The 17,568-nt window shown below is 46.1% G+C and overlaps 5 protein-coding genes across 5 annotated transcripts; 2 read left to right on the top strand and 3 right to left on the bottom strand.

The window, feature by feature from the left end:
- Nucleotides 1-2,859: 2,859 nt before the first annotated feature.
- On the bottom strand, nucleotides 2,860-3,452 carry F5Y00DRAFT_261040 (glutathione peroxidase; the record flags this gene model as incomplete). Its single annotated transcript, XM_048011127.1, has 2 exons — nucleotides 2,860-3,326; nucleotides 3,410-3,452. The coding sequence occupies 2 exons, from the start codon at nucleotides 3,450-3,452 to the stop codon at nucleotides 2,860-2,862; spliced, it is 510 nt and encodes a 169-aa protein (XP_047865862.1).
- An 878-nt stretch (nucleotides 3,453-4,330) lies between these two features.
- Nucleotides 4,331-6,303, top strand: F5Y00DRAFT_46143 (FAD dependent oxidoreductase). Its single transcript, XM_048013694.1, has 3 exons — nucleotides 4,331-4,351; nucleotides 4,420-4,583; nucleotides 4,817-6,303. The coding sequence occupies exons 2-3, from the start codon at nucleotides 4,541-4,543 to the stop codon at nucleotides 6,112-6,114; spliced, it is 1,341 nt and encodes a 446-aa protein (XP_047865861.1). The 5' UTR covers nucleotides 4,331-4,351; nucleotides 4,420-4,540; the 3' UTR covers nucleotides 6,115-6,303.
- A 1,533-nt stretch (nucleotides 6,304-7,836) lies between these two features.
- Nucleotides 7,837-9,390, bottom strand: F5Y00DRAFT_46124 (aldolase). The gene has a single exon (XM_048013693.1). The coding sequence runs from the start codon at nucleotides 8,834-8,836 to the stop codon at nucleotides 7,850-7,852; it is 987 nt and encodes a 328-aa protein (XP_047865860.1). The 5' UTR covers nucleotides 8,837-9,390; the 3' UTR covers nucleotides 7,837-7,849.
- A 2,028-nt stretch (nucleotides 9,391-11,418) lies between these two features.
- On the top strand, nucleotides 11,419-13,491 carry F5Y00DRAFT_234193 (D-galacturonic acid reductase). Its single transcript, XM_048007403.1, has 4 exons — nucleotides 11,419-11,530; nucleotides 11,587-11,845; nucleotides 11,912-12,074; nucleotides 12,150-13,491. Exons 2-4 carry the CDS (start codon nucleotides 11,777-11,779, stop codon nucleotides 13,211-13,213), a joined length of 1,296 nt encoding a protein of 431 aa, XP_047865859.1. The 5' UTR covers nucleotides 11,419-11,530; nucleotides 11,587-11,776; the 3' UTR covers nucleotides 13,214-13,491.
- Nucleotides 13,492-14,734: 1,243 nt separating this feature from the next.
- Nucleotides 14,735-17,155, bottom strand: F5Y00DRAFT_268702 (dipeptidyl peptidase III; the record flags this gene model as incomplete). Its single annotated transcript, XM_048012307.1, has 9 exons — nucleotides 14,735-15,121; nucleotides 15,172-15,195; nucleotides 15,245-15,318; nucleotides 15,369-15,804; nucleotides 15,863-15,912; nucleotides 15,964-16,566; nucleotides 16,639-16,741; nucleotides 16,791-16,992; nucleotides 17,061-17,155. The coding sequence occupies 9 exons, from the start codon at nucleotides 17,153-17,155 to the stop codon at nucleotides 14,735-14,737; spliced, it is 1,974 nt and encodes a 657-aa protein (XP_047865858.1).
- Nucleotides 17,156-17,568: the final 413 nt, after the last annotated feature.

The following is a 17,568-nucleotide window of genomic DNA, read 5'->3' as shown; positions in this document are numbered from 1 at the left end:
AGGCTCACTCTAGGGGTTTGGTTTCAAATGCGGTCCACCACCGGCTCGCTGCAACGGTTGGGCCGTGGCCAGGCCAAGACTTTTCCCAAAAATAGCTCTCTCTAGGTATGTATGTAGGTGCTGCGCAGGACCACGATGCCATCCATGTAACATGTTCTTTTGTTTCTTTTTTTTTTTTTTCCTCCCCTCGTCCCCTCGTGGTTTCCTGCAGGGGAGGGATGACGGACGCCCACGAGGAGAAATAGATTTACGATGCATTTTGTTTTAGGTACCTGACCTTTGCTGGATGGATCCCTTGTCATCGTCGCGGCGGGGGGAGAGAGACGTTGCTGAGATTGAGCTTTTTTAATTCTGGAGCTTCATTGGTACTGTACTATTGTCCGAGCGCCTGTGGAGCTGCGGTTCGCGCGCAGTCGAATATTCTTCGCCTAAGTCCGAAAGATAGAAGTTGGCGACGACGATGTTTCTCTTATCCTAGTTCTGGCTGTTTTTCCCTGTCTTTGTTGGCGACTTCTCTGGAAGCTGGCTGCGCGTGGTGGCTGTGAGGTGGAAAGGATACGGCTTCGCATTGCTGTTAGAGTAGCGTTTAGGAATATAGTCAATTGACTTTCGACGAGGTGTCCTACCTTGCCTCTGAGCATCCGTCCTAGTTAACTCGTGCTCTCTTAGCTAGAAAGCTTCGCTAGGTCTAATCACTTGCCAAAGACTGATACTCCTGCACTGAATGCCAATGCTATTATGCTGTGTCTGCTAGGAGAGAACGAGAGCGCTTAGAAAGAATGAATCACGCGACATTGTTATGTCTAATCGAATGAACTCGACAAGAAGACAGATCTTATACCCCTTTGCTTTTCCAATTCCTTAACCGACAGGCTGGTCTTCAACGGTAGAAAAACTAACCAAACATAGCAACCAAGTAGTGCATCATACCCAGCATAAACCTATTTATGATTAGATATATCAATGTCTATTAGGGCTCATGGCTTCTTTAGCTCGTCAGTTGTAGCGAAACTACTACTACACGAACATGGATACTATCACGTGAGATATTCATACACAATATAATTGTATCGTGCTAGAGTAATTATCAAATAGAACTGGCTACCCCTTGAGCTATTAGCATTAGGATGATGGACCCGAAGTCATGCTGAATCCCGTTTTCACAATCTATATATCCAAATTATCTCCATAGTTACAAAGGTTACGAAATACAACCTAGTTATTTGTTGTATTGCTGTTAGTCTACTTGATGGACGATACCTTACTTAACGATTCTCCAAATCCATTTCAAAGTTATCTTTTTACTAAAATCCGTGTGTTGCCAGCCTATATGCAATGTCGTTTTAGTATAAGCAAAAGTGATAGCTAACCGGTATCGACAGACAGTTAGGGTTATACTAAATATTCCAATTAATTATTTCCCAGCCATAATTGGGACTAGTAAAGATAAGGTAGAAAATGTTCATGAATAGAAGCTGAGAGAGCCTTTGCTCTACAACACTATGTGCAATGAGAGATACCAAGTCATAAGGATGGAAACTTTCCAGCAAAAAGAAATAAAATAAAAATTAGCAAATCAAAACTGAAATTAAAAACAAACAAAAAAGCTCGGAACGTGGGAATCGATTCATCTGCATTTGACCTGAACAGTTGGCCTGCCTGCCGCCCTGCGAGAGAATCGAACCCAAGCCCTACGAAAAACTCCTCGAGGAATTATTTCATGGCTCTACTTCAGAAGGACTGTTACACCACGGCCATTTTGGTTTCGCAGCAACTGATAAGAGATGGAAGAATGGGCTGTTAAAAGCTTACTTATGTCTATCGTGGATGCCTAGCAACTGGGAAACGAGATGTGCCACTTGACAACAGCTTGCTTGCAACACTTAGTAACGAGCGTATCTAGGTAGGTACCTAGGTAGGTAATTAGGTAGGTTACTGGTATCTGTCTGATAAGCCCGTGGAAGAAATGAGAGGCTAAGATGCGTGCTTCGTTATACATGACACAAGCAAGCCGGACCTTCAAGGCCAATACTATTTAGCTGTATGTCCTTTAGAGTAAGTGCAGGTTTAGATATTTAAAGTACGGCATTCATTGACTCAATATGTTCATTCATGGTAAATTTACAGACTTGTATTTAAAATAATACGTATAACATCATATTTTTATTTTGTTTGCTAACAATCGTGGAGCTTGGTTCGATTCCGGTGGGAACGTAAAATGTATGTCTGGACTTATGAAAAATGTTAGAGATATTCCAGTGATATTAATTCCGCCATTGTTCTCCAATATAACACCGCCAGACCACAAGAGTGTTCTGGCCGCGTGGTAGAGAGGCCATGGTATGGAATCACTATTATATGACACGGGATTGGGAAGGTAGAACTGCTTCGAACAGATATAGACTTATGGACTAGTATGGTTTAGGTCATTTAATAAACGGAAATTGGTTCATATATATATACCTGGGCACCTGATATCTAGAATGGAAAATGTTGGCTTGTGGCTTATACGGAATTCTCAGCTAACATGAACGTTCATGTTCTATTGTTAGGTATTCTATGGAGAGGCTTCTGCTAGGACAACTTCGGACGTTATAGTGTTGAAGGATAAGTAGATACTGGATTTTCTAAAACCATTTTCTAAATATATGGGTTCCTACCGCCTACACGCTTAGTAAAACAGGGACAACAAAATTGTTACTTGCAAGTAACTAAGTCAGATTTATTCATACTTTCTCGAAGGGAGATATCGTTTCATATTATATCATAGCTACGCTAAGGGCGAATCGTTAACACGTACATATATATAGAACAGCCACAACACGCCAGAAAGGTAGACCTCCAAGCGCAAGCAGAGACTTACGCCTTCTTCTCGAGCTCCGCCAGGATGGGCGACTCTAAGCTCTCGGGCTTCGTGGTGCTAGCCCACCTCTCCTTAACCTTGCCGTCCCTGCCGATCAGGAACTTTTCAAAGTTCCACTTGACCCGCTTCATGCCGAGGAGGCCGGGTTTCTCGGCCTTCATCCACTCGAACAACGGCTCGGCCTTGTCGCCGTTCACGTCCGTCTTGCCTAGGATGGGGAAGGTAACGCCGTAGTTGACCTGACAGAAGCTCTGGATGTCGTCGTCGGTGCCGGGCTCCTGGCCGCCGAACTGGTTGCAGGGGAAGCCGAGGATGGTGAAGTCATCCGGGTACTTCGCAGTGATGTCCTTGTATAGCTTCTCGAGCCCGGCGTACTGCGGGGTGAAGCCACACTTGGACGCCGTGTTGACAATTAGGACAACTTTGCCTTTGTAATCGGCTAGGGGTACTTCGGCACCCTTCTCTGTTAGGATAAAATAACAATGGTTAGCTTATATTCTTGTTGTTAAGTTATAAAGTGTAAGTTTTAGTTTATGAGTTACGTACTGTCCTTGACCTTGAAGTCGTAAAATGTCGTAGCTGAAGCCATGGTGGTGATTGAGTTGATGTTGACTTTGGGAATTTGGGGTTTTTGTAGTTGCGGGAGATTGGCCGACGAAGCCGAAGTTAAGATGGCGCGACTCGTGATAGTAGCTTCTTTGGCGGGGTATTTAAGATTCACTAGTCGGACGATAGATGACAAAGCTCTTTTCTGTATGTGCAGACTAGATGATGGTGATGAGGTCACTTTGCAGATATGATTACTGAAGGTTGAATGGTGAATTGGAAACCAGTTCCTTATAATGATTTGTCTCATGAATACTCTAGGTTAGTTATTTTGTTATATATCGTAAGTTATTCGTTCCTTTTCTTTTGCTACCTTGTAGTAGAGAGCAACTGTGTTGAAAGCTGTTCTTGAAGATGACAAAAGCTCATGCAGTTGACGTAACAGTTTCGGTTTGAAGCCTCGGCAAGAAGTCAATGCGGGCGGGTCTTACAAGTTGGAGGGGCCAATCAAATATAGAATTGAGGGGTTTTAGGAGCTTGGGCCTCCTATTCCGGAGCTGCTGTTTTCCCGGTGGTCTCGTCGGGGTTAAGATTTAGGTACTTCTCTGAATTAGGTACAATACCTTAGGTAGGTAAAGGTACCTACGTCTGATCAGTAAAGAGCGATTGTCACATTAACCATTAACATCACCTGTTTCCCGTCGCTAGAGCATTAGACCATTCTTTGCTCAAGCCACCTTGCCAGATACCAAACCTTTACCTAATGAAAGTTACCTAAATGAAAAAGTTAATGAATTAATACTTGTTTGTCGAATGTATTGCATATACTACCCCGGTAGCAGCCGCTGCCAATCGACGGGTAGATCCGAAGAAGCTCCACGTCCACAGTCCACAGTCCACAGTCTACGGTCTACAATCCACATGCTGCGAGTTTATTCGAGGGTAACACTCTTATTATTCTCTATTCTTCATATAGTTCCCCATATGGTAACCCTACTTACCTTACATAGCATGTGAATCCTGGTCACTTATGAAAGTTTGATTCCAGTTTTCATCAACTTTCCTAGTCCTTGAGGCTTGAATGACCATTGGCCTGGTCATGTTAAATACCTTATTAAATACCTTATTACCATGGACACTCGTATACCTCAACCGCGACATGTCGTGATCATAGGTGAGTCTGTCTCACCCTGTTCACCCTGCTTAGATACTTTTCTACGGTTTCGAGTTTCGGGTTTGGATCCGTGCCGTTGGGTTGGACCCTTTAACACACTATGTACACACGCATACATCCTAGCTTAATTGGTTCATGATCAACGATCAACGTTGGAGAGGCACACTACTACTGCATATACTGCATATCGTAGATACTATAGTAGTACCTAATGACTAATTTAGATATCTAAGGTGGTGGCGTTATTGGCACGACGACGGCCTACTACCTAACCCGACATCCTTCCTATATCCCTTCGATTCATCACATTACTCTTCTTGAGGCCACATCAATAGCATCGGCTGCATCTGGGAAGGCTGGAGGTCTCCTTGGTCTTTGGGCTTACCCAGCATGTCTAGTCCCACTTTCCTATCGCCTTCACGCTGAGCTCGCAGCCGAACACGGTGGGACCGACAGATGGGGATATAGGCGACTTGGATGCGGACAAATCACGGCGAGGGTGGGGACCAGGAAGCCTCCAAATGGCTCCACCAAGACGAGGAAAAGGACTAGTCGTGGCGTTATCAAGCAGCAAGACGGAGAAGGCCATCTTATAGCGGACGCCCAGGTGGAATGGCAAAAGTTACCTAAACAGGACGAGAAGGCAACCTCTCTACTCCACGACTCCGTTTTACCTAAAGACCTCGACTGGATTAATGCTAGTTTGGTGTGCGAATATGCCGAGATGGGATTGCCAGGTTTCACTGAGACGGCTCAAGTGCATCCATACCAATTCACAACGTCCATGGCAGACTTGGCGCGCGAGCATGGGGCTGAAATACGCATTAACAGTATGGTTACGAGCATCGGTCTGAATAAGTCCGATATGGCTGTTTCGAGTGTTGAATACCTAGATCGTGCCACGGGCGAGACGCGGACGTTAGAAGGTGTGACAGACGTTATAGTGGCCGCGGGTCCGTGGACGGGGCGTCTTTGGCCAAAGACCAAAGTGGAGGGTCTAAGGGCGCATAGTGTCGTGTTCGCGGCGGATGTTAGCCCGTACGCTGTATTCACCGATATCTCGCTACCGAACGACTGGGTACCGGCGCACAGAGCGGCGCGGGGCGAGAAGCGGAAGCACAAAGGCAACGTAGACCCTGAGATCTACGCGCGACCGGGCGGAGAGGTATACGCGTGCGGCGAGCCGGACTCGATAATACCGTTGCCGGCAACCGCCGACCAGGTCGAATGCGACGAATCGCAGTGTGACGATCTTATCTCGTATATTGGTACTGTGAGTCCCTTGCTCGGCTCTGCGTCTATTGCTGCAAAACAAGCTTGTTACCTACCACGGCACATGCGCTTTGGCAAGGAGAGCGCGCCGCTCATCGGCGGCACCTCGGTTCACCGGCTATGGATAGCGTCGGGTCATACTTGCTGGGGAATTCAGAATGGCCCGGCGACAGGCAAGCTCATGAGCGAGTTTATCTTTGACGGAGAGGCTAGGAGTGCTGATATTGCGGAGCTGGATCCGAGGAAATTCAAAGTATGATAGGGCGGCACGGGATATAAAGGAAAGAGGAAAATATCAATAGAACAACTTGAAAAGAAACACGTGGGACGACTATGACGACAAGACGCGTGGGATGATGGCATTGGGGTTGAGGGGGAGGGGTTTGTGTTCCCCTCGTCCCTGGGCTCGTGCGTGGAAGCAGGTGTGTGGATGTGTGTAGGGACCAGCACGAAGCGAGAGACTAATGGGAGGAATAACATTGGTACATATCCCGCATGATACGTCGAATCAGGTACATACCTACCTACCTACACACCATATATTGGGAGAGGCTGAACGACTCTAAGACGTACACCATGCTTAGGTAGCTTATCTCGCTTGCATGTGTGGGGTTTGGAGGAGGGGAGAGGGGGGAAAATGTATGTATGTATTCCCGACCTAGGACCCGGAGGAAAGGTCACGTACGTATTATTGGAGCTCCGCGCGTGTAGCACCCTCAACACCCCGATATTGAAGAGACCATTATTATTTTACTTTTACTTTTACTTGGTTGCCGCCGTCGCCGCCAAGACGAAAGACACATAATAGGGGGGGCAGATGACCAACCTTATCTAGACGAAAGGGGACGGACCGAGCCGCGAAAGGAGGTACATGTATTGTACACCTGGACAAGCTGGCAACGCGGGGAGCGCAGGGGAGGACCCCCCTCTCGTACCTATCGTGGGAAAAAAACAACAATAACCCCCGTGGGGTAGGTGACGTTCCCAGGGATTAATGCCTTGCGAGCTATATCGCGCGTGGTGCCCAAAATACATGCAACCTTAGCTCCTCCTCCCCCCTTACTCCTTACTCGCCCCGAGGACCCTTAGGACCCTAGGCGCATGAAGGGATGAGGACCCCGGGAAAAATAAAAGCTGAGCTAGGGGGGGGTGTCAGTGTCATACGTCACTCTACGAATAATATATGCGATACGTGCGCACATGCCATACGTCCTAGCGAGAGATGCAAGATGCTACGCAGATTATGCCCCTCCACCCCGAGGCTAATACGTACCATACGTAGGCGGCGTTTACAAAGTTCCATGGGAATTGGAAAATGTGATGTGACATGTGAGCTTTCTACTTCCCGCTTTCAAAATGGTAGTCCAATGGACCTCGGTCGCATGTACGGTAGATTTATGCTTATCCCATCTCCTCGCTGAAGACGCTTGTTATAATGACAGTTTAATGTGTTTGATATTGCATTTGCTATGCTAACGAAGACATAGTAGAGACGTCTTGCTTGGCCATACGGCCAACGAGACCGACTTGTAGCTAGTAGTAGCAGGACAAGAGGAGGATCAATCAGCTGGTCACCACCAGCTGCTTTCTTCCTCTCCGTTTAGCGATAGGGCACGGTTGCTAAATACCTAGTAAATATGGAGGGAGCCAGTGGTTCTTCATCAGAAACAGAGCATCGTTATGACTAACGAACGTTCCCAGGGCTTTGATCAATGTCCGAAAAAGCGGCATAGAGAGACGTTAAGTTCCGTGAAACGTATCATGTGTTTTTCATGTGTGCGTACGTGTAATGGCACCTACGTCAGTGGTCAGTGGCCTAGTCGGCCGAGAGAGAATTAGGAATTCAACCCTCCAAGAGCCTCATCCGTCACCCCGGGATTCAAACCCCGCACCCCCCAAGAATAGGGGACCAACGGCCACGCGGCTAATATCGACGGAATATAGCCAGTCCCTGCGGGTTTCAGACTAAGATCCCGGTAACCCGTTTCCTGTCATTACAATGACTTTTCGACTTCCATCGCTTCCCTTATTCCCTCCGCTATGGACTCGATTTTGGCCTTTTCGAGGCGCTTGAGCGGACGCCGAGGGTAACCGCCGTAACCGAAATAGGTCTGAATCGCTTGTTTCGTGCCCGCGATCGCCGCCTTGGTCAAGAACCAGTCACCCCGTGAGAGTACTTTCTGCAACGCAATGGCCTCGTCTATCTTCCCCTCGACGTATAGATTCCACACTTTAACGCAAAGCTTGGGCATGACATTTGCACCGCCTGCGATGATTCCGCTTCCTCCCGATACCAATGTCTGGACTGTGAAGTCGCATATGCCGCCGAATGCCATATATCCGCTACCTTCCGAGGTAGGGGTTTTCGCGTTGGTAGCCAGTGCTACACGAGTAAGTTTGCCGGTGCTGCCGCATGTGAACTTTGTTCCAATGATGTTGGGGTGTTCGGCGAGCTTGATGAGAAGATCCGAGTCCATGTCGATACCGGCAACTGCGCCGGGGTAGTTGTATAAGACAATTGGTAACGGACTCCCGTCTGCCACAGCGGTAAAATAACCGACTATAGCCTCCTCGTCCATTTGCGCACGAAAGTAGCTTGGGGGCAGTAGCAATACGTAATCCCCGCCAGCTGCTGCAGACTCCTTGCAGAGTTCGATGGTCCCCTTTACGCTACCCTCCGTAGCTCCGACGATGATTGGCGTTGTAGTGAAACCTGCGGCATCCAGAGCTTCTCTGGTGGCACGTGTCACGGCTACCTTTTCATCACGTGTACAGTGAATGGCTTCTCCGTTAGAACCCATGGTAACCAAGCCAGCTAGTCCGTCTTTAACCAAACGTTCGGCGTGCTTTTTGATAGTAGGGATGTCGAGCTCTTCGGTCTCGGGATCGAAAAAGGTCATAGTGGGAGCATAGATACCACATGGTAGTGGTCGTCTCGTGGTCGTGTGACCATTGACCTCGGCGCTGTTGGAGGCAGTCATGTTTTTAGGATTGAATAGCAAAAGACAAAAGCAAGCGTAATGATAATCTCGCTACTAGATTTACGGACCGATATATACCGAGTATAGATAGCTTAGAGAAAGAGAGACAGAGAGAGAGAGAGAGAGAGAGGATAACCACTATAAGAGGCGCCGAGAAAAGAAAAAAACAACGGCAAAGAAAAGGGGACGCGTAGCTATATTTATAGCAGTCGAAGAAGAGTACTCGATGGACGACAACGGAATGCTCTCTTTTTTCCTTCTCGTAACATAATGACTTCTATCCTTTAAGTTGCATGCAATACCTTGTGGGGTGTGGGTCAGCAACGTCTTATTAGCTCCTAGTGTTTTGCTCGCAACGACATTGGTCCGAAGAAGGCGACACTGGTTGCCTCTTGGACCCGAGATGCCCCTTAGAAAAAAAGGAGCTAATGGAAACGGACTGATACGGAGTAGTAAAAGAGCCCATGTCTACGGGATCGAAAAGCCACGAAGTGGATTGTGGATGAGCCGAATTCTTCAGCGTCCCTAGGACAGGAGGGTCATACGCGCCTCGGGGTTATATCGAAGGTAATATATCGTAAATAGATCATGGGAGTCATGCAGATAATCCACAGCCATGAATTATACAGTTCCACACATAAAACTCGTCGGGCTGTTATGAAGCTACCCAACGAATTTCGGCCGCATGGCTCACAAAAATGCAATTGGGAACATAGGGAAAAGACAAGGAACTAAAGACGGTTGAATTCTTCCTTGAAGAAAGGTTGCGCCCTATTCGGCAGCTGCTCATGCAAAGAATAAGTTGAGAGACAGCTAGGTAACTTCATGTTGTGCGAGATTAGCTGCGGTGGCATTTATAGCCATGCTATGATTGGCTATACCTAAGCAACATGTCCAAATGGGTTTAGAAACTGGGCTGATGGGAATCGAGAGGATCTGCAGTAGGGTCGATCAGGACCCGGTAGAAATTGGGGGGTGGTTGATGAGGAGCATTGCCGTCACCAAACGTACCAAAAGCACATGATTACATGTAGCTAGGGGAGCCGAGAAAGCCGTGTCTTGCGCGCGGAAAAAGAAGGAGAGAAATAAAACTGAAACCAAAAAGGAGTTACGAAAGATGATGAGTTGTCGAAGTGATCGTGGTTATGCTTGAGAGCTGACATAGCATAGTTGATGAAGACGTCATTCGTGTTGGCCAACTCGTCTTGTGACCCTCCAAAGGAAAGCCCCGGAAGAGAGCTTCGAGGGTTTGGAGAAGACGACAGGTAGAGATGAGTCGAGGTATGCCGTCCACTTGGCAAGACTGAGGGATCGTTGGAGGGTAACCTTGTGGAGCGTACGAAGTCGTCTCCAGATCCAGAACATGGGTAGGGTTGAATAGGTTCCTGAGATGAGCAAATGGGTACTTTGTACAGGGTAGGTACCTATGCGTACCTAACCTAGGTGTGTAAGCGAATAGGCCGTTGGACGGTCCCCTCGGACTAAAGGCCACTGATCTGACCAGCATGTAATATGAGGTAGGTGGCCTGTTGGTCTGTTGGATGAACAAGCAGTTCAAAAGTAAAACTGCTGATTTCTATTATCTGACTTCCAGGGGTAACCACTTACATGTACTCGATTTGGCTTCTTCTGCTGCAGGCCAGGCTGAATGTGGTATAGATACGACGGAATAATCATATTAGTAGTTTTTCCTCCAGTAAAGAGGTAGCAGAAGGCTTCGATTTAGCCAAGACTGACGCTAAAACTGACGCTAGAAAGCTTCTATCTCTCCCACATTCTCGGGCAATATTCCAGAAACCACGTTTGCTGTCGTTAGTGATCTTTGTGTGATGCAACGATGTAAGGAATGCGACTCTGTGTACCTTACGGATCTTTGTCTATATCCTTTCGTACTTTTCCCCTGCTTTTTAAGAAATGCGGTCTATTGTATTTAACCGGATTATGTACTGTTCTCTCGATTGTTGAGTTTGAAAAGAGGATATTGAAAAGAGGATAAGTTTGGTAGGACGTGACATTTCGCTGAATCTGCCAATGATGGACCGACGCCCGCTGGTCTCCTGTTTTGAAAGGAAGTTGCCCCACCAAACGCGGGGCAATCAAATTTCAGGTAGCCGGTGGGCAATTGTTTAGTGGGGGAGGCGGGGCTCTTGCTCGTGCCGCCAAGCGAGTGGGGGCGGGGTACCTTTAAGTTAGGTACCTAAGGTATTATCAGATAGAGTATGCGATATGAAATAGGATTTGCTCCAATTCTTACAATTGGAAGGTTAAAAAGCCTCTTAACGATAACCTTTTAATGTTCACTCAATTTTCTACACGTGTTTGATTTAGGTTAGGTAATTTAGAAAGAGATTGACCTCTCACATCTACTTCATACTTGTTGATTTTCCATAATTGAGTATACTCAATTTATCTATACACAATGAACTATTCAGGCGGTAGATTATACAATGATATATCTGTGCAAGTGCAGTTTACTTCCTTCTTTACCTTTTATACATACCTGTAAAGAAGCATGATCAATATCCTGCAATGACGGCCTTCCCTTCTTATTTATGCTTACCTTGATACATCTTGTCATCTCCACCGGTTACATACCTACCTAAGGTACTAGCACTACGTCGGAACCTTTTATTTATTTCTCCAACTGCCCCTCAATTTTTCCGTCTATGATTTCTCTCCAGGTCGGGGTAAGGGGTATGGTACCTTAAGCTTAACAAGACATTCGTAACTAAGATAAGATACCAAAACAGGAGGTAGTTACATGAACCCGACTTTATAAGAATACGTTATAAGACTACGTGAATTATACAAGAATCTGCCCCTTCTCATCTTGATCTATATTCTTGTTTTACTCGGCTCTCCTAAGGTTTCCTTGGATCCTCGGGTCCGTTATAACTGCCTTTATTCAATTCCCTTCGACTTACAGGACAAACCACCAAAATGGCAGCAGAAGTAATCAAGTCGGCTATTGTACCGACAAACTCCCCTTCGCCACTAAATGTGTTGATGGTGCGTATCACTATAGCATATGGCATATGCTTAGCAGATCTTTGCTCTAAACTGACGTGCCATAAGGTCGGAACAGGCGAATATACCACTGGGTTTGTCGGTGGTGGTGCCTCAGGGTCGGATAAGAAGGTGGGAGTCGTCGGCTTGACTCTATTTGATCTCCGAAGGAGGGGAAAGGTGGCTAAACTGAGCATGGTGGGAACAAATGGGACGAAATTCCCAGCTATTAGTGAGATGACTTCTTTAATCCTAGGCTGGGCGTAAAGGGGCTACCAATAAGGTGAATGGACACTAATATGAGTAGGACAACATCTCGATACCAATATCTCTAAGATCTACAATGGCTTGGACTGCTCTTTCGACTCCTACCCGCCGAACGACGTCAAGGACCCCGATGCTTACAAAGCTGCTATTGATGCCTTGAAACCAGGTGACGCCATTACTATATTCACCCCGGATACGACGCACTATCCAATCGCTCTATACGCAATTGAGCGCGGAATACATGTCTTGATAACCAAGCCTGCTGTGAAGACATTAGAACACCACCAAGCCCTAATAGAGGCTGCTAAGAAGCACAATGTATATGTTTACATCGAGCATCATAAGCGATTCGATCCAGCATACTCAGACGCCAGATACAAGGCGCAGAAGCTCGGCGACTTCAACTATTTCTATAGTTACATGTCTCAGCCAAAGTCTCAACTAGAAACCTTCAAGGCGTGGGCTGGTGTCGACTCGGATATCTCGTACTATCTTAACAGCCACCACATAGATATTTGCGACTCGATGGTTTCACAACAAGGGTTTGTTCCAATAAAGGTCACGGCCTCAGCCGCGAAAGGTATTGCTACTAGTCTCGGATGCAATGAGGCCACCGAGGACACCATCACGGTTATGGTTACCTGGCAGAAACAAGGTGACACGAGCAAAGTTGCCACGGGGGTTTACACAGCGTCGTGGACTGCACCGCAAAAGGCCGGCGTGCACTCCAACCAATACTTCCACTACATGGGATCGAGTGGCGAGGTTCGTATTAATCAGGCTAAGCGTGGGTACGACGTCGCGGACGATAGTGCCGGTCAGCTTATGTGGTACAACCCATTCTATATGAAATACGCACCCGACGAAGAGGGCAACTTCGGAGGCCAGACCGGATACGGCTATATCTCCTTCGAGAAGTTTGTAGACGGATGCCGAGCGCTGAACTCAGGGGCGCTCAAGCCTGCTGACCTGGATGCGAGAGGACTTCCGACTCTAAACAACACAATTGCGACGACGGCCATCCTAGAGGCCGGTCGGCGCAGTATAGATGAGGACAGGGAGATTAAGGTTGAAATCAAGGACGGCTTCTGGAAATTGGTATAAAACCTTGACTATGGGATAGTATCTCGGCGCTGGGTCTTAGGATCTTCCTATTCGGGCAATGGAATTCAATAGTCTTCACCTATGCTCATCAATACAATTGAGTTGGTATTCAAAGTTGATTATGGGAGACTGGCCGTAATGTTTGTTTTTCGTCGTCTTTTTTCTCAGCGGAAAGAAAGGTAAAGAGGTACCTAATCTGTCCGATCGAAACAAATATAGGGGTATATCGCCCCATAATTATCATGCCTTCAGCGATCACCCTTTTCCCTAAATTCGGCCGTATTTCCAGGCTAATTTATCTAGGCCTTTGGCAATATCTCTAATATTTCAATATGATTAGGTCATATATACTGTCTTTGAAGGGGCTGTTCCCTATCTTCCGGTCGCAAATGCCCCCTGGTTTCCAAAGCCCGTTCTTTACAAGCACAGCTCTCTACTACCGTTCCTATTTCTAAGTATAAGACTTGCATTTTGTACATGCCATAAGCAAGCTGGCCTTGATATCAGTTTAGAGACTCCGAGGTATCTGCCAATTGCCTTAGAAACTCGCTTCGGTGAGATCAGCTAGCGGGAACGCTCAGGTTTGGAATTGGAGATTCGACACTTACATGCTAAGGCAGGATATCTCTAAAGGTACAAGATACACGTTACATCGTAAACTAAGTCGCAGGTCTTCCATTGGCCACCTGAAAGCTCCCGAGGGTAGCAAGCTGGCCGGTTTACTGTATGTTTTGCCGATTCTATTACTTCAAGTAAGGAGCCGGATTTCCATCGGCTGATAGCGTGTAGAATGACTCTAGTCTTTCTATCCCAGTGTCCGCAATTGCCAGATTATTCCAACTGGAAGCAATGTATGGGCCATCTAATCTAACTTTTCTCTTGCAAATCCCTATTAAATCTTTCTTGAATAGTCATATCATGAGTGACGACCAGCACAAACCCACATCAGTCAGCTAGTTCAACTGCGATACCTCATATCTAATGTACCCCGTGAGATACCTAATACATCACTCATAGAGATATAATCATCCCTTTAATCTTTGCCCCAAGTATCGGGAAGTCCTGAGAAAGGAGTCGGGTGATTGTATCGGGATATCTTGACTGATCTAGACTGGATCATCTGCGAAAAATAGCGGAATAGACCAACCACTACATAGTAACCACTAATTCCTCCATCTTCTCATTAATCAGCGCAGTCTACAATACGGTCTATTTCACGTAATATAGGACTTGGTGGCAGTGCTATCCCCGAAGTCGGTCTCTATCATCCACCAAAATATGCGTGGTTTCAATTCTAGAGCTACGGACGAGACACTCGCTCGTTGAATATCTCCCACTAATTTATAGCTGTCGTAGTCTATTTTATGTAGCTAAAGAAATTTCTATATCTCTATTACTATAATTGTTGTAAGCAAACCATATGAAGCTATCATACAGATTCGCCCAGGAATAAACCCACGGCAAACTAGCTCGCGGTATCTTCACAACACTACTACTTCTACATGCTCTTTTTATATTGAATTAAACCCCGCGCTCATACCAGCTCTTAATGATACCCTCAATGGTGGGTTCATATTCTCTCAACACAACTATTCCCTCCTCGATAAAAGTATTGGCTTGTACATTCAATAAAGGAGGTGGCTTGTTTTGAATAACCGTTTTTCTCGGCTTCAGATATTTCCCGTCCACATGAGACAGTTCTTCATAGTATTCCCTACATTCCTTCACATTGGCGGTACAGCGATATATGTGAAGGCGCAATAGCATCTCGCCAAGCGCTTTCTTTCCGTGACTCACTATCCTCGATCTATCAACTAGTACTCTTAGTTGTCTAGTATCCGTGTTGTGATGGATATCGATGCATCCATGGCCGTGCCTGAGCAAGCATTTAAGTATAGCAAAATGAGCCTGTAGCATATCAGCTTTCTCCTAAGGTTAAATTACAGCTATCCTCATACCCGGCTATGAGCTTGTCCCCATTTCTGCAAATTCAAGTTAACGAAGAACCTCTCTGCCGCATTAATAACTTACCATGCCATCGACATTATAATTAGAGAGGGCTCGAAGACCATCAACCCCGAGCTGTTGGTAGAGATTATAGGTTACTTGATGATGTCAGTAGTTAACTTAGAAAAGCAGGTATGGGTATATCTACAATCGCCGGATCGAATAGTTGATTCATCCGTAAAGCCGAAGAGAGCCAACAGTTCTGGATCGTCCATGAGGTAAGCCCCCACAAGCTCGGCTCTACACTCATCTAGTGTCGTTGCTAAGTCTCCGAATTGGCCGGTCCATGTTTGACCTGGTTTGTACCAAGTTCTTATAGGTTGCCCGTCAAGAGGGTTGATCGGCGGGTTCTTGGGATCGAAGTTAAACTTGTTAGTAGCTTCTTCAATCATCATCTTACCTGTACCGTGACCTAACAGCTCGTGAAGTACAACCCACCAGTAGTACGCGGGGTACTTGTGTTTCCTAAATACCTCCACTTCAGAGTCGTCGATGAACGGCCATTGCATCGCAGTACTTTCAGCTATCATACAATTTGCGATGATGACATTTTTGAATCCCACATCTTGACGGATATCGTTATACTGTTGAGAATTAAAACTTTAGCGAATGCGGGCTAGAAACTGGCGAGGAAAAGCCTACGTTGGGAAGGTTGATTCCTGGGAAAATAATACTCGAACAGTATGCGAGTGCTGTAGCTGTTAGGTTTCAATATGACTAAGGGTGAAGTAGATAATCCCTACCATGAATGCTAGAGAAATCGGGCGCTTCAAAGAGAGATTTTTCGAATAGCCCCTTTCCATTGTTCTCAGCGGCCGCCCAAGGTAGTCGCCGAATAAATTTATCAGAGTTCTCGACCAATTTCGACAAGAGCTTCGTCTCATTGGCATCAGCGATCGCAACCAAACCTTCGAACTCAGCGCGAATACCAGTTGGGTCTCGATACGGCTCCACAAAGCCGAAGATATTCTCAACTTTGGGTGCTTTATCCGCGATCCACGTCCGTTGAGAATCCCGATACACCTCAAGGTTACCGGTTTGGAAGCTTTCAATGTATTGAGTTAGGAATTTCTTCTGGGTATCGTTCGCAGCGTACTCCGTAGCTCTTGACAGATTTTCGCAAATATTTTTTAGGTATTCGGCATGATCACCACGGACTAGCCTTACGCTAGCGGATGAGTTCGTAATATCTAAGGGCTCTGTTTGGTCCGTTGATATGATTGAAGCCTGAAGGACCTCGAACGAAGTTTCACCAGTTTTCCGTACCCTAGTATTCTCGGGTAGTATGGAATGGGCATCCATATGCCTCGAAACGAGAGCAATTTCTACTTTGCTCATTGAATCTCCTGGATAATAAGAGCTTTAGGCCAATGTGCTGGGATATCCAAGGGTGACAGGCGGCATTGTCATGATAGGACCCTGTATGTTCCTATAGAGTCCTAAGAGTTTAGGTGATCGAGAGGCAAGTTTCTCTATTGTACCGGGGCGTAACCGAGGAATGAACTTCTGATCTCCTGACCCCTTTAATAACTTAGTTGCCTATCTATCTTGAGATTTGGGAACAGCCTACGTAATAGTTCCCGATGTTGGACAGGAAAGTAGCCGCAAATTCGAGGAATGCTTCGAGGTCCTTTACAGCTACTCCATCATCCTTTGAAAATTGATTCCAGTCGCCACCGCATGATCTGTGAAGTTCCATTATAAATTCAAAGATCCCAAGAGACTCTGGGGAGACTTGGCGGAGAATAATTCTTGCGCCGGACCATGCTGCCCTAGGATTAGCCATTAGTATCAACAATAAGCATACCGTTGGATGAAGTGAAGGTTGCGACTAATTGACCTTGATAAGTAGTGACTATAAAGTTTCTCTTTTTCGGATAGACGATCAAATAGTGGCTTAACGCCTAACTTATAGATTTGCACACGAGTAGCCATGGTCTTCCCTTGGATACTCTCTCCTACAGCAGCCCTTACTGTATCAGATTATAGAAATCGAATATAGAAGAACCTTTAAAATATAAGGTTCAATCATAATATGAACTCAGTGGCTTGGAAAGAGAAGGGCGGGGTCAGACAATCACTGCAGATTCGGTAGTACAATCTACAAACATTAGGTACATAGACTTATCTGCAGTGTCACTTGACGATAACGTACTACTCGGTATAAGAACGCATAACTATGTTAGAAATACTTATAAGAAGTTGTCGATATTACTTGTGTTCAGTAGTCTTTAACCACTAGTTATAAGTACTAAAGTGTTACGTAACTAATAGAAACTCCGAAACTAGTTAGTTATATAAGACTTTTAGCCTTTAGTCTTCGTCTATTTGGTTTCTGGGGAAGTCTA

The sequence above is a fragment of the Daldinia vernicosa genome (assembly GCF_022497035.1).
Source record: "Daldinia vernicosa strain CBS 139.73 unplaced genomic scaffold F5Y00scaffold_17, whole genome shotgun sequence".
NCBI classification, from domain to species: Eukaryota; Fungi; Ascomycota; class Sordariomycetes; order Xylariales; family Hypoxylaceae; genus Daldinia; species Daldinia vernicosa.
Note: the sequence above shows the minus strand (reverse complement) of the source record. Positions and strands in the feature narration are given on the sequence as shown.

Bases quoted from the DNA above. Each gene is read 5' to 3' on its own strand.
- F5Y00DRAFT_46143 (XM_048013694.1), top strand. From the start codon at position 4,541: ATGGACACTCGTATACCTCAACCGCGACATGTCGTGATCATAG. The intron at 4,584-4,816 runs GTGAGTCTGTCT...TAGATATCTAAG, and splicing joins GCGACATGTCGTGATCATAG to GTGGTGGCGTTATTGGCACG.
- F5Y00DRAFT_234193 (XM_048007403.1), top strand. From the start codon at position 11,777: ATGGCAGCAGAAGTAATCAAGTCGGCTATTGTACCGACAAACTCCCCT. The intron at 11,846-11,911 runs GTGCGTATCACT...ACGTGCCATAAG, and splicing joins CGCCACTAAATGTGTTGATG to GTCGGAACAGGCGAATATAC. The intron at 12,075-12,149 runs GTGAGATGACTT...TAATATGAGTAG, and splicing joins GACGAAATTCCCAGCTATTA to GACAACATCTCGATACCAAT.
- F5Y00DRAFT_46124 (XM_048013693.1), bottom strand. From the start codon at position 8,836: ATGACTGCCTCCAACAGCGCCGAGGTCAATGGTCACACGACCACGAGA.